This window comes from Amia ocellicauda, chromosome 5, assembly GCF_036373705.1.
Source record: "Amia ocellicauda isolate fAmiCal2 chromosome 5, fAmiCal2.hap1, whole genome shotgun sequence".
Classification (NCBI taxonomy): domain Eukaryota; kingdom Metazoa; phylum Chordata; class Actinopteri; order Amiiformes; family Amiidae; genus Amia; species Amia ocellicauda.
In genome coordinates this window covers 3,001,762-3,016,396 of record NC_089854.1, presented here as the reverse complement: position 1 = coordinate 3,016,396, position 14,635 = coordinate 3,001,762, and the positions used below count along the sequence as shown (strand labels likewise).

Below are 14,635 nucleotides of genomic sequence, written 5' to 3'. Positions count from 1 at the left end.
TCACACTTAAACTGGGCGCTCCTTCGCAGTTAACACAATAGTGTTGGAGTTTTGTCTTTAAAGGAACTGCAAGAGTGTGTCAATGCAGTTTTCCTAAATGTACCTTACATATACATGCCACTGATCTTAAACCAATGAAACACTTGGCAGGGCTTAAATGGACTTAATTAAACAAATTGCTTTTAAGGCCTGCATGCATTTGTAGGCAACTTAAAGAAAAAAACAATTAGCTCCTTGAATCTATTAAATGAATTAACTCTTATTATATGTATGTATCCTTATTATAAATTAAATATTTAAATACTTTGCACCCCCCCAGTAAATATTAACTCAAATCCAAGGTTTGTTGATATGTAGTAATTGAGCTTGTGTGTGTAGCTTTATTACTAGTGACTCTCCTTTGTCTTTCAATAAAAATAATAATAATGATGATGATGATAATAATAATGTAATTGTTCTGGGCTATGCAAGCATGTTTTCTCCATACTGTGCCGCATGTTTACTGCATGCAACCCATTCATCATTGCAGTGATATGATATTTAATTACACCACCAATGCGGGCGATGTTAACCTAAATATGTTCACTTCAATAAGAACAGATGGGCATCAGGAAACAGAAACAGAAAACCTAATTTCCATCCCCTACACGCACAGGAGAGTTTGCAAGAGCAGGCTACGTGCACGGTGCGTGTGCGGGCCTGTGCGGTCATTTCCCGACCCTCCCTGAGTGGACGCGCCGCGACGCCCCGTCACGCTTGGCTCTTTGTCGACGGCCCCTTAACCGTCTGATGAAATCCCCTTACCGACGGCGGCGAGGGGAGCAGAGAGCCGGAGAAAAGCGCCGGAGCCGCCAGACACCCGCACCGCCACCGAAACGGGTTTATTCTGTGCAACTGCTGCGTGGCTGCGCCAGTGATTAGCCCACGACTGCCACTGCAATAAACGGCGATTTGATGCATTTGCCGCGCCGCTTTTTGGAGGGGGGTTATTACCGGTTGTGCAAGAACTTGCAAAGCTGCACTTCAGCCGCGGCGCACTGACTGCACAACATGGCTGTCCTCTCCGCCTGCGCCCGGGATTGCGGCTCCTTTCTCCGGTGCTCTTCCTCCCCGTGCTCCCCCGTCTCCCCCAAGCTGGCCGCCCGGATGAAGCTCGCCCCAGCCCCGGTGAACGACAGGAACAGCGTGCGCAGTGCCGAGTGTGCCACCGTGGAGGTCGGAGCGCGTTGGGAGCACAGAGGCCGGTGCGTCACTCACAGAAACTCCTAAACATGGACTTCATCGAGCGGACCGAGACGGGACCGGCGTCGGGAATGTGCAGCACATAAAGACTTTCTCCGCGGATGGACTCGGCGTGCAGCCGTCACTGGCGGGAGGTGTGCAGAGTGACAGCTGTCTGGTCGCAAAAGGGGATTTATTTATTTTTATTTAAAGAATGCAATGCATAAGTCGATCCTTATGTGTATATTTTTATTTTTGCACACCAGAGCCTAGTTAATTGACACCTTGTCTTGGAGTATTATTATTTTTCCTTATTTTAAAAGGCACTTGCAACAGAAATCTATTTTTTAAATAATTATATATTTATAATGGACTTTGGGGGGAGGGCGTGAGTCACCATGTTCAGAGCCATGAGTTCAGACGGACTGTGCTCCAAGGAGAGCGGCTCCTCCACCGCGGGCTCGGCCGCTCTCGGGGTGGCCTCTCTCCGGCCGGGCAGTCAGGAGAGTTCGTGGATTGGCCTGCTCTCCGTGGTCTCTAGGCCCGCCCTGTCCTTCGTGCAGAGATATATGCCGGCTCGGCCCAAAGCGGCGGTGCCGACGGACACTGCTTCCGAATGGATCACCGGGGATCTGAAGCAGAGCCTCGAGGGGGAAAACGCGTTTTTGGACCGGTTGGAGGAGCTGATGCCTCAGACGGACCGACCCCCAACTCTCGCCTACCTGCACTACCAGCACGGGGCCGCTTCGCCGGGGTGTCTCGGCTGGCTCAGCGCGGACTCTCTCCGGGAGCTGGGGATACAGAGCCCCGCCGACGGGGCCCCGAACCCGAAAGAGCACGGCTCGGGGGCGGGGTACATGGCCACGGCCCGGAACTACGTCACGCAGGTGTGGATGAACGTGATCTCGGGGCCGGAGAGCCGGGGACACGGGCCTGGACTGGGCCCGGACGGCTGGGCCTCGGGGGGCTCGGTGGCGGCGCAGGGGAAGAGAAACTGGTGGTGGGGGGGTGTTTGGGGCTCCGACCAGCAGGGCTCCCAGGGCTGGCTGTCCCTGTTCACGGGGAGGCCCGGTGAGGGCAGGGGGCCGGGCCAGCAGCAAGAATGGAGTCCAGCCGCTGTCGTTGTCAAGCCAGGGGGACTGTTAGTACAGGGTGACAGGGGGGGTCCTGTGAACAGCGAAAGCGCTGGACCTCCCTGTATCAAAGGGCAGGCGGACAATGGCTCTCGCACGGCCTTGCCAGAATCTGTGCCCCCTGCGCAAAAGCCACTGCTGCAGTTTCAGCCCCCCGGTGCCCATGCTGTCACCGCTGGCGCCGCCACCTACAGTGAGGTGGCTGTTCTCACCCCGGACCAGGACAATGGCTATTCCAGTTTGGAGGAGGAACAGTTTAGCTCCAAACTGTGCCCTATGGAGGCTTTGGGTTCTGGGCAGGCATGTGTAGAAGAGGGGGACAGCGGGAAGAGAGAGGAGCCCGGCTACGACTGTCCCCCCTTGGATGAGCAGCCGAGTGAGACTGTGATGGAGAGCAGTGTGGGAAGAGAGTGGGTGGAGGTAGAGGCGGGGGACGTGGAGGCCACAGAGGCGGCCTCGGCCTCCGAGTCTTCCGACGAGGACGAGGAGGCCGAGCTGGAGGTCCAAGCGGCCGCCCGGTCTCCCCCCTGCCTGGTGAAGCCAAGCTGCCAGAACAAGGCCATCGCCTACATCCTGGGCAGCCCCTGCAGCGAGGACGAGGAGTCGGACTGGGAGCAGGAGCAGTGCTGGGACAGCGATGACGGCTTCGACAGCGAGGGCTCCTCCGAGATTTCCAATTCAGAGTCTGAGGAGGAGGAAGAAGAAGAAGAAGAGGAGGAGGAGCAAGAAGAAGAGGAGGAAGAGGCAGACACTGAATTGGAAAGCCTGTGGAACTCTTTCTGTCAAAGCAGCGACCCATATGACCCCCGCAACTTCATGGCCGCCATCCAGACTGCGGCCGCCAGACCCTGCGCCGCTGCACCGTCGAGCCCAGGTGAGGACGACTCGTGGCAGGAGGAGGACGGACCGGCTCTTGGGGGTCACGAGTGTCCAGGGTCACCCAGCCCTCCCCACCGCTCCCCCTCTTCCTCCCCCAGGCCCCTGATGCTCGAGTGCGACTCCTCGGACGAGGCCAGCAGCGCCGACGAGGCCGAGAGTCTGCGGCTGTGGAACTCGTTCGCCTGCAGCGTGGACCCCTACAGCCCCCTCAACTTTAAGGCTCCACTCAGGACTAGAAAGCCAGGCAAGAGCCGGGGGAGGGGCCCCAACAGGCGGCCAGCTGCCACCCCCTCTTCCCAGCAGCAGCAGCAGCAGCAGGAGGAGGAGGTGAGGAAGGCAAGGGAGTGCCTGGACAGCGGCTTCACCAAGGGCTTCGGCACCCAAGAGTGGAGCGGCGCACGGTGTGCCAAGCTGAAAAAGGTGAGTGATAAATCAATCATGCATGGTGTTCACATCGCCACCCCCCCCCACCTGCTTTTGATACATTGTTTTCACAGCGCTGGACTCTCTGTGTGATCTTCTGGTCCATTCTCAGGGTCCGGCACTGACTCTGGAAAGACCACCACAGGATCGAATTTCCCTTCGTAGACGAGACTTTGACTGCCATTTCACAAGAGACTGACTTACAGCAAGGGGCAGAACCAAGACTGCAGTGCATTGAGGGCAGTGAAAAGCCCCCTGGGATGTTACCTGTGTAGGGCACTGGTGTTCCCTACGTGAGGTTCAGTTTAAATTCTGTATTTAGATTGTATTTAACACCCCCCCAGCTGAACCACATAACAATAATCGGAAATGATTTGCTGGAAGGTCACATGATAATGACGGACCTGCCTCCAGAAAGCTCAAGGTACAGACAGACAGAGTCAACTCTGCTCTCACAGTCAACTGCATAATGCAATAAACTGACACGGGGACACGTGAGGGACACAGGTCGAGCAGTCATGACACACAGCACAATGGAAAACCACCACATTGCTGCACCGTGTGACTCCTGTCCTGTTTATAGGTGTTTGTTATGAAACCCGCAGTGTTGAAATCCATTCGCCGGCTCTATTATCTCACATTCCAGTGTGGCCGTTCTAAAGGTGAACGTTAATGTTTAATAGTGAGTGATTTCTTATTCATTTAATGTTTTACCTCCCCCTCCACCAGCTGATTAAAGTTTTTGTGCTTATGAGATCCCAAATCTCATTCCTAATCATAAACGCCTGCATCGCTGTTGTTCTGTGATCTCAATACAGAGGCTTGGCAGCGATTTCAAATCACACTGGATGCAGTTCAGATCCTGTGACCCCGTGTGCAGGTTTAAGATGAATTATGCATGAGGTAAACACTGGATGTCTGTTTACAAAGCAGTTTAAACTCCGCTGACCAATCCCTTGCAGGCTGAGCAGCCAGATCTCTCTCTTTGCATCCTCTCGGCTTTGCTCCCAACCTGGGGAACTTTAAGACAGAATCTCTTTATGCTTTGAAGATGGGGAATGCTAAAGCGCTGTGGTATGCACAGCACAGGGAATAGTGTGTACGGTACATACTGGCCTCATGGTATAGAGGGGCTGTGTGGAGTGATGTAAACGCGTGTAACTCGATTGCCCATTACTGTGATCAGCTGATGCAACAGTAGCATCCACAAGTCTGCAGGGAGGTTCGGATTTCATGCTGATAACACTTGTGCAGGTTACAGGCGAGTTGCGTTCGCCCCGTGGTGACTCTGTTGTTAGTCATTCGTGGGGGTTGTGAGCAGACGGTGGCAGTCCTGCTAATGTACCAGGAAATCGGTTTGCCCGAGCACTAAGTCCAATGATTCATTTACATGTCTTTATGTATAATTGAAGTATGTATTGCACTTAATTAATTGTAATGTTTCCCCATTCTTATTACTGAGAGTCTTGCATGCTACTTAGCAACAGCGAGGACTGAATACATCCCCGTCTGTCCATCTGTCCGTCCTGCTCGCTCTTGGGTCAGTGCTGAGTCACTCTTTATGTGGGTGGCAAACCCAGTTATTTTCTTGAAAATGTTTTTCTTGTCTCAAGCTGTTTTAGATAGATCTGTAAATCCTCTAAGCACCAGGTCCCTACCTCTATTGATATTATTTATTATTTATATGCATTTGTCAGCACACCTACAGTTGACACAGTTTTAAAGCATTACAGAAGGTGCAGTAATAGTCTCTCTTCCTCCAGAGATGAATGCTGCTCTGATTCCATCCTGGCCCTGTTTGTTGTACTAATAAACCACTTTGCCCCATTGGCAGTCCCTGCTCTTTAATTACTGTGCAGTAAATGAAGTTAGGGGTTCCAGTGATTTGTCTTGGAGACGGAGCAAAATCACACTGTGCGTCACCAAGCCTTTCCATTGATTTCCATTAGTTTGTGTGTGGCGTCTCCCCAGGCCCGTCTGTCTGATCTGTAACGGTGCTGTCTGTTCGGTGGTGTTGCAGGTGCGCTTCGCCGAGGAGGTGGAGGAGTTCTACACCAGCTGCGATGAAGATCGCCGAGGCCCCTGGGAGGAGTTCGCCCGTGACCGCTGCCGCTTTCTGCGCCGCGTGCAGGAGACCGAGGACGCCATCAGCTACTGCCTCACGCCCGCCTTCCGCCTCGCGGTCCTTTCCAAACTGCGGGAGACGTGTTGAGGGGTTTCTTCCGTGTATTTTCTCCTCTTCCTCCAAAGGAACCGTGAATAAAGACACGTAGTATAAATGAAAGGACAGTGACTCGGTCCTTTGTCTTCAGGGGGATGGGGATGGACGGGGTGGGTCCTAAAGGTATTCAGAGTCGTAGGCCAAGGAAACCGGGCCCTGAACCCAAACCCCCCTGTGTCCTGGTTCGCTCCGGTGCGTCCCGTCTATTCAGTGTTCAGTTGAGCTGTGGTGACTGAAGTGACTTGCCAGTTGTTCGCAACCCTGTCTGGTTCATTCAGCCAATCCCCTATTCTGTATCCTGCTGCCCTCACTGTGTGCTTTGTTATTTTATGTTTTATCTCCCCCGGTGTTTGGGTGCGGTATGTGATCTCTCCGCTACATACAGACGCATCCAGCTTCCCGTTTGTTCTCTGTTGCTCTTTGCCCTCCTCCACTGTTTTTAACGGCCCAGATGGAGGAAAATAATACATGCAGGCTGCCTCATCAGTTTTTATTAATATTTTATTTTTTTACCTTTAACCAACTGCAGGTTCATTAAATAAACCCAGGAGCACTCGCGATCGGGAGGAGAAACTGCTCGGTTAAGCCATTTAATTTGCTGCTGGATTAGTTGGAAGCCTGATTGGGGAATACATGCGTTTTCTCCCTGGGCCGCTGCGCCGTCCTCAGGCAGGGCTTTGGATTAACTTAAAGTAGGTCTCCCTTGTTCTGTCCCTCTCTCGGTCTGGATATTGCAGCCCTTCCCTCATTTGAGATTCCACGAAACAAAGAGAACGAGCAGCTCTCTCCCTCTCTCTGAACTCATCTCCGGCTTGTTCGAGCAGAAGGGTATTTGGTCTGATTGAGCCTCTGATTATTAATATATCCCATTCTTTGGTGTCTGACAATCTCTGTGAGATTCATTATGAATAAAATATTGGCATTTGTGCATTGGTTGAGGTGAGGGAATGTAGGATAGAGCTGGGGAATAAATAATAAAAAAGTGATGTATAATTATTCAGTTTGACTTCTAAAAATGTGATTTCCCCCAATATCATTTTCACTTCATGGTGAAATCTACTTGTTTCATTTAAAAGTTTTGCGGTAGAACCACTAAATCCCCAACAATCCCAGCCTGAGTTTTCTTCCACGGGCCGATTGAAGTATTTATTGATCTCCTCCCACCAAGTGCAGGCGTGCCAACCCCAGACTCCTGCAGCTGAAGGTTGTAATAACTTAAGTGTCAATTCCCCCGAAAGCAACCATCTAAATAACCAAATATGTAAATAAAGGATGCTCCTGTCCCCATTGCCCAGCAGTATTTGGGGGGTGAAATGCCCAATGACATATTCATCTTATTCAGTGTTAAATTAAAGAGTCCCAGATGATGGCAAAGCAACCCGGACGGCAGGCACAGTTTCTCTCCCCCTCTGCAGTGCCTGAGAGGTTTGTGTTGTCAGTGGAGTTGGTGGACAATTTAGTGTTCATCAGTTTTCAGTCATTACTCTCCCAGAACAACAGGGGGTGCCATCTGATTGGATGTGTGGTGAAGCCTGCAGTTTGTGCTCGAGAGACTCTTGTGCTTATTTCAAATTATTGTGTTTTTTTGTTTGATTTCCCCCGCCCATAGCTGTCCTAGAAATGTGTTTGTGTCCCCCACGTTTTGTTTGTTCGGCAGTGTTTCAGAAACTTGCGTTGGACAGTTGTTTGATTTTGTGATGCAGTGGGGAAGGGCGACTCTTCAATAATGGGTATAATGCCAATTAAAACAAATTAAAACTATACATACAACTAAATTATATTAAATTTTTATTTTTGTAACACTTCTGGCATCTGCATCAAAAATCAATTGTTGCAAATTTTTTTTTGTATTTTTTTTTTCTCTCTCCTTTAGGATCAAAATATATTAAATATTTAGTAAATCGAAATACTAATAAAAAACGAGTCCTTTCAAATGATTTTTGGGAGTTGTTTTCATTGAAAAAATAAAGAATATGTTGAAAAGATATTTCACAAGATCCATTCAACTAAAGGAATCGAAGACGGCGCAGGATGGAAAATGCAGAATACAGCTGCACCCTTCCAGGGACAAATCCAGAAAACCTATCAGCTCTGCTTTGTAACGTAGGCAGAATTGGTCTGAAAGGATGCCTGCAGTGTAGTTTCCAGTCAAGTGGAACATTTTAATAGGAAAGGATGCAGTTAAGTGTGGTAATACGATTACAATACCTGTTTCTGCCCTGAGGTTGCCACAGATCTTTGTCTCATTATACAGATTGAAGTGAATTGGGATGGTGCACAATGTGATGTGAAGTGTCTAGTGAGCAGTGGGCTCAGTTCACACACACTCTCCTTAGTAAAATTGGGTCTTATTTAGTGAGTCTTCATATCGGCACTGCCAGGGGTTCCCCAAACCCAGTCCTGCAGGAGCCCCTACCCTGCTGGTTTATGTTCCAACTTAACTCTCAATTACTTAATTGAAGTAGCAATCTGCTTAGATTTGACTTTTTAAACTGTGTAATGAAAGAGTTTGTTCTTTAATAAATTATTTATACAATTCTACACTTAAACCCCCTACGGTTTGAAATAATGAAAAGGCTCTGATTTAGGAAATGATTAGTGCAATTATGGGTTCAATTAAGTAATTGAGAGCCCAGTTAGAACAAACAGCAGGACATGGGCTCCCCAGGACCAGGATTGAGAAGCACTGCTGTAGCTTGAATGTTACTTGCTAGTTTTATAGTCCTGTGAGCAGCACGGTCTTTCCAGGGATCCCCGGTTCAGGCCGAGGGGAGGGGGGGGTGGGTACGGCATCGATTAACCCTCGCTGCTCTCGGGCATTTTCAGCAGTCGTGCTCAACTGCATTGTGAAGCATTTCTGTCTGCAACCTTGTGCTATACCAACACTTAAAGCAGAGCAGCACAGGTGGTTCACTCCCTCTCGTTGTGTCTGTGGATGGACTATATCAGGGCTTCCCCACCCTGGTCCTGAGGAGCCCCTGCCCTGCTGGTTTTTGTTCCAGCTGAGCTCTCAATCACTTAATTGAACCTTAATTTATTAATACTTTCCTAAACCAGACACTTCATGATTTTAAACAGTAGGGGTTTTAAGTTAGGTATACAATTGTACAATGAACTGATCTGATTAAGGAACCAACTTTTTATCAGTTACACAATTATTATATCAATTAATTAATTGAGAGCTCGGTTGGAACAAAGTCCAGCAGGATGGGAGTCCTGAGGACCAGGGCTGGGAACCCCTGGTCTATGAGGAGCGGAAGGAGAAGCAGTTCTTATCCTAAAATAACTATTAGCTACATTTGATACACATTCGGTTTAATCAAATATAAATATTAAAATCTCTGGTTAAAGAAAGCACCTGGTATCGATATATTTATGTGAGGATCAATTCTCAGATGAAACGTCAGGAGTAGTATCGATATCGACGGCCCGCGTCTGCGCAGTGACTGGGCTCTGGGCATCGGCACTGGAGCCGACCAGGGGCGTCGGAGACACGGCGAGAGGCAGCGCGGCCTCCAGGGGATGACAGCTGGGGTTTGGTGTGACAAACCAAAATACTGAACTACCGCCAGCACAGACACAGCCCCGACACACAACACCGACCTCATTAAGTAACTGATAGGACTGCACAGAGCAAAGGCATCGCTGTGAGAAATCAATTTCCACAAAACACCAGGGTCCAGTATTTTTAATTATTATTGATGGCAAATGCGTGTTTCCGCTGGCCTGGTCCTCCACGGTGGAGAGGATGGCCTGTCTGAGCCGCGCCGTTTCACAGCCTTAGTCTCCCAAAACAAGGGAGTATATAAGGTGCTTTCGGGGGCGGCTCGCGCTTTCTTTTCCCGCCAATTGCTCCAGATTGGTATCTTCTTCCTACTCACTCACTCGTCTCTCATTTTCCTCCCTCCTCCTCCCATTCTCCGTCTTTCTTCTGTACAACACAATTGTCCCTCTGTGTCCCGCAACCCCGTTCTCCTTCTCTCATCTTGTTCTTCTTTTCCCCTCTTTTACGCACACCAGTGAGGCAAGTGGACCCGTCTTGCTTCCAACCGCCTTGTGAGTAACATCCGATTATTTTGATTATTATTAAGATTTGGTTGAATCGGGGCATTATTAAATATATTAATATTAGTTATTAGCGTGTCTCGCGGAAATGGCCGCAGTCGTTGAGCGCGCGAACACAAAATGGCGTCTGCAGTGACGTGTCGCCCTTTCCTCGACGCGGGCCGGTACACACATGCCGGTACACACGCTGGTACACACCGGCACTTCTCAGAGGACACGTGTGCATCACAGATGACATGCATTCTCTCTAACAATGGAGAGATCTGGCAGAGAGCAGCGGTGCGGCCGGTCCGGCAGCGACACTCCTGCGTCAGTGCGACTCAGGACATGAGCATGGCTGCTGGAGGAGGGAACAGAGGCTGGAGAAAATAAAACGTTTAAATGAATGTAAAAACGCTATATTAACTAATGTATAAGTTAAAATATTCCAGTGTCTTTCTCAGAGGTGAAACGGCTAACATGGGCTACAGGACTGCAGCAGTAGGTTGTGTTTTCATACCGGCACTTTTACATTTCCATTTTGACCACTATATATTATTATTTATTTATTAGCAGACGCCCTTTTCCAGGGTGACTTAGAAAATATAAGCACAGGAAGATCTGGCCATCATCAGCGTAGAAGTGGTAGAATAAACCATGGGATGCGATGAGGGGGCCCAGGGAGCGAGTGTAGAGAGAGAACAGGAGGGGGCCCAGGACAGAGCCTTGGGGTACGCCTGTGAGGAGAGGTTGTGGGGTGGATGAGGAACCTCGCCATGTCACTTGGTAGGTTTGTTGGTCTCAAGTCACCGGTTTAATCACACCAGCACTCCCACAGATGAGTGTTCCTCAGCGCCCCGGCTGTGAGATGGGTGTTGACTGGTTCTGTCTCCCCACACTCAGGACCGAGCGAGTGTCAGAGATGTGAACCCGGGCCAGGACCCGAGCTCTCCAGCCTCCAGGTCCTAAACGCTGCTGGCGAGATTCACCTGATTTCTTCCACCTAGAGAAATCTGACGTAACAAAGGCGGACAGCGCTTTGAAACAGCGGACACACGGCATCCAATTCGCCTGTAAAGTGTAATCAAATGGAATGACTTTGTTTTCAGTCAGTTTTACCAAATTAAGTACCATGGATGTTAGTATGTTCAACGGCTTTTTCACCTATAGTGTCATTAGCCATAATGCAATGCCACTAACTGACATGAAAGAGCATACTTTTTAATGTCGGAGTATCTGAATGTTGCATGCATGCATGTTGTAACTGAATAATCTGATTATCATGAGCACAAAACAAAATGCGGAAAACCTCCATCTTGGCGTCTGAACGGGAGACTGCTGTGTGTGGTGTATTCTGTACCAGAGGGGCAGCATGTGCACCAGCGGCAAAACTGCCGCTCTGCCGGGACTTCTAGTGCTCCTCCTGCCCCCGCCTCTCCTCCCCTGTCCCGCTCCGTCTCTCTGTCCCCGTCTTCACCCTCTCTCCATCTCTCTCCCCTATGCCCAGCCTCTACAGGACCTGCTGGTGACCAGGGTGGTGTCTTTCATATGGAACCGCCGCCTGGACAAAGGGGCTGTTGGACACCAAGTTCTCCAGCAGCCCCTCAGCCCCGATGAACTCCGTCCAGAGCTGCCAGGGCCAGGGCCGGTCGGCCACCTGCACCAAGGGGGAGATGCTGAACGTGGGAAGACTATTTGTTTCTGTGGTAGGGAGTCCTCCCACTCGCACACACTCGACCTCACAGACTCCCACTTGCAGTCATCCATGAATCTGCTCTCCACACCTCCCCAGTTCACCTCCATAGGTCATCATCTCCAGAATACTCACCCTGTCCCTCGCATTCCCCAGCACCAAGGGCAGAGTTATCCAATTAACATTCATCAAGGCCAATACCAATTATCCAGCTAACATTCCTTAGCACCAAGTGCACAAGCATCATCTACTCTCTGCTCCCATTGGACCAGCACCACACATCCCTGTCCCCTGCTTCCCTCTGCTCTGTATTTAACCCCGTTACTTGCATTCAGTGCAAAGTCTGGTTCGTTTCTTCACTGTATCTTCTTTACTGACCTTCGTGTGCCTTCCCGTGTTTCCCTTTATTGTCTTGTACGCTCAATCAACTGACCTGCTTTGTGACCCTGACCACGTCTCAGCCTCAGTTTGCTGACCCAAGCCTGTTCCTGCACCTCTCCCTTAGTTCTCTATTACACTGGCTCTCTGTGGAGTCAAGTCTGACACCATGTGTCACAGCAGGCCTTAACCACCAGCACCAGTGTCTACTGCATGGACTGCTCTGGGCTGGCATTTTAATGTTTGTTTTTGTGTGTTCAAAATTAATCAACTGAAGTGTGTGTGTGTGTGTATATACACTCACCTAAAGGATTATTAGGAACACCATACTAATACTGTGTTTGACCCCCTTTCGCCTTCAGAACTGCCTTAATTCTACGTGGCATTGATTCAACAAGGTGCTGAAAGCATTCTTTAGAAATGTTGGCCCATATTGATAGGATAGCATCTTGCAGTTGATGGAGATTTGTGGGATGCACATCCAGGGATCGAAGCTCCCGTTCCACCACATCCCAAAGATGCTCTATTGGGTTGAGATCTGGTGACTGTGGGGGCCAGTTTAGTACAGTGAACTCATTGTCATGTTCAAGAAACCAATTTGAAATGATTCGACCTTTGTGACATGGTGCATTATCCTGCTGGAAGTAGCCATCAGAGGATGGGTACATGGTGGTCATAAAGGGATGGACATGGTCAGAAACAATGCTCAGGTAGGCCGTGGCATTTAAACGATGCCCAATTGGCACTAAGGGGCCTAAAGTGTGCCAAGAAAACATCCCCCACACCATTACACCACCACCACCAGCCTGCACAGTGGTAACAAGGCATGATGGATCCATGTTCTCATTCTGTTTACGCCAAATTCTGACTCTACCATCTGAATGTCTCAACAGAAATCGAGACTCATCAGACCAGGCAACATTTTTCCAGTCTTCAACTGTCCAATTTTGGTGAGCTTGTGCAAATTGTAGCCTCTTTTTCCTATTTGTAGTGGAGATGAGTGGTACCCGGTGGGGTCTTCTGCTGTTGTAGCCCATCCGCCTCAAGGTTGTACGTGTTGTGGCTTCACAAATGCTTTGCTGCATACCTCGGTTGTAACGACTGGTTATTTCAGTCAAAGTTGCTCTTCTATCAGCTTGAATCAGTCGGCCCATTGTCCTCTGACCTCTAGCATCAACAAGGCATTTTCGCCCACAGGACTGCCGCATACTGGATGTTTTTCCCTTTTCACACCATTCTTTGTAAACCCTAGAAAAGGTTGTGCGTAAAAATCCCAGTAACTGAGCAGATTGTGAAATACTCAGACCGGCCCGTCTGGCACCAACAACCATGCCACGCTCAAAATTGCTTAAATCACCTTTCTTTCCCATTCAGACATTCAGTTTGGAGTTCAGGAGATTGTCTTGACCAGGACCACACCCCTAAATGCATTGAAGCAACTGCCATGTGATTGGTTGGTTAGATAATTGCATTAATGAGAAATTGAACAGGTGTTCCTAATAATCCTTTAGGTGAGTGTATGTATATATATATATATATATATATATATATATATAACACATCACCACAGTACCTCGCGTTTAAGGTCGCGTTTACTATGCGTGCACACAATCCACCGATTTGGGAATATATGTAAGTGGCAGGGCGCGGTGAAAGCATGGCATGGCCTGCTTGTTTAGTGCTGCACTACAGTGCCTGTTACCACAGTGCAGCAGCTTGCCTTGGCAGCGACTGCTGAGGCAGAGTTTCTGAAGGGTTTTCACATACTTATTAATGAAACAGACAGCTGTGTATGTGTGAGGGGCCCTATGTATTGAAATGCAATTTTTTTGTGTGTGTATTTATAGCCTAAATACACGCATGCACAGTGGTCAAAATGGGCCGGTATACAGCGGTATGGCATACCAGCACTTCTCAAAAATACCAAATATATGCTGCACAAAATGTATATATTTAACATAATATAAACGGCAGCCCTATAATGTGTTGTAAAACATGAGAATGTGTAGTTCATGTTGTGGCACTTCCTATTGCGGTGATGAGCCTCGACCTCTGATTCCTCCGCGTCTGTGCGACTCTGATTGTCTTTCTCCGGGACGCGCCCATTGCAGGGAGCTCAGTCGGGACGCCTGAAGGAGCCGCTGGGTTTCATCCCGAGCCCAGAGTGGGTGAGTGCCTGGCACACTTCGACAGTTCCCATATTGCACAGAGCTGTACATTTATTAAAAAATACTTCCCTAATTTGGATATTTACTGCAGTGCAGGAGGAAGTGCATCTGTGTCCACCTCTCCTGTCTCTCAGTGACCACACTGTCCTCTCTGTGTCCACCTCTCCTGTCTCTCAGTGACCACACTGTCCTCTCTGTGTCCACCTCTCTTGTCTCTCGGTGACCACACTGTCCTCTCTGTGTCCACCTCTCCTGTCTCTCGGTGACCACACTGTCCTCTCTGTGTCCACCTCTCCTGTCTCTCAGTGACCACACTGTCCTCTCTGTGTCCACCTCTACTGTCTCTCTGTGACCACACTGTCCTCTCTGTGTCCACCTCTCCTGTCTCTCAGTGACCACACTGTCCTCTCTGTGTCCACCTCTCTTGTCTCTCGGTGACCACACTGTCCTCTCTGTGTCCACCTCTCCTGTCTCT

The 14,635-nt window shown here is 49.4% G+C and overlaps 1 protein-coding gene across 2 annotated transcripts; it reads left to right on the top strand.

Annotated features, from left to right (window-relative positions):
* Positions 1–681: 681 nt before the first annotated feature.
* Positions 682–7,814, top strand: ppp1r15b (protein phosphatase 1, regulatory subunit 15B). Of its 2 annotated transcripts, none has more exons than XM_066703228.1 (2): positions 682–3,653; positions 3,769–5,665. In XM_066703228.1, exons 1-2 carry the CDS (start codon positions 1,620–1,622, stop codon positions 3,853–3,855), a joined length of 2,121 nt encoding a protein of 706 aa, XP_066559325.1. In that variant the 5' UTR covers positions 682–1,619; the 3' UTR covers positions 3,856–5,665. The 2 variants fall into 2 exon arrangements, with proteins under 2 accessions (XP_066559325.1, XP_066559324.1); XM_066703227.1 differs by lacking the exon at positions 3,769–5,665 and adding an exon at positions 5,677–7,814 and having other exon boundaries at positions 684–3,653.
* Positions 7,815–14,635: the final 6,821 nt, after the last annotated feature.

Excerpts from the sequence above, each read along its gene's own strand:
- ppp1r15b (XM_066703227.1), top strand. The coding sequence starts at position 1,620 with ATGTTCAGAGCCATGAGTTCAGACGGACTGTGCTCCAAGGAGAGCGGC. Across the intron at positions 3,654-5,676 it reads GGTGTGCCAAGCTGAAAAAG|GTGCGCTTCGCCGAGGAGGT; the intron begins GTGAGTGATAAA and ends GTGGTGTTGCAG.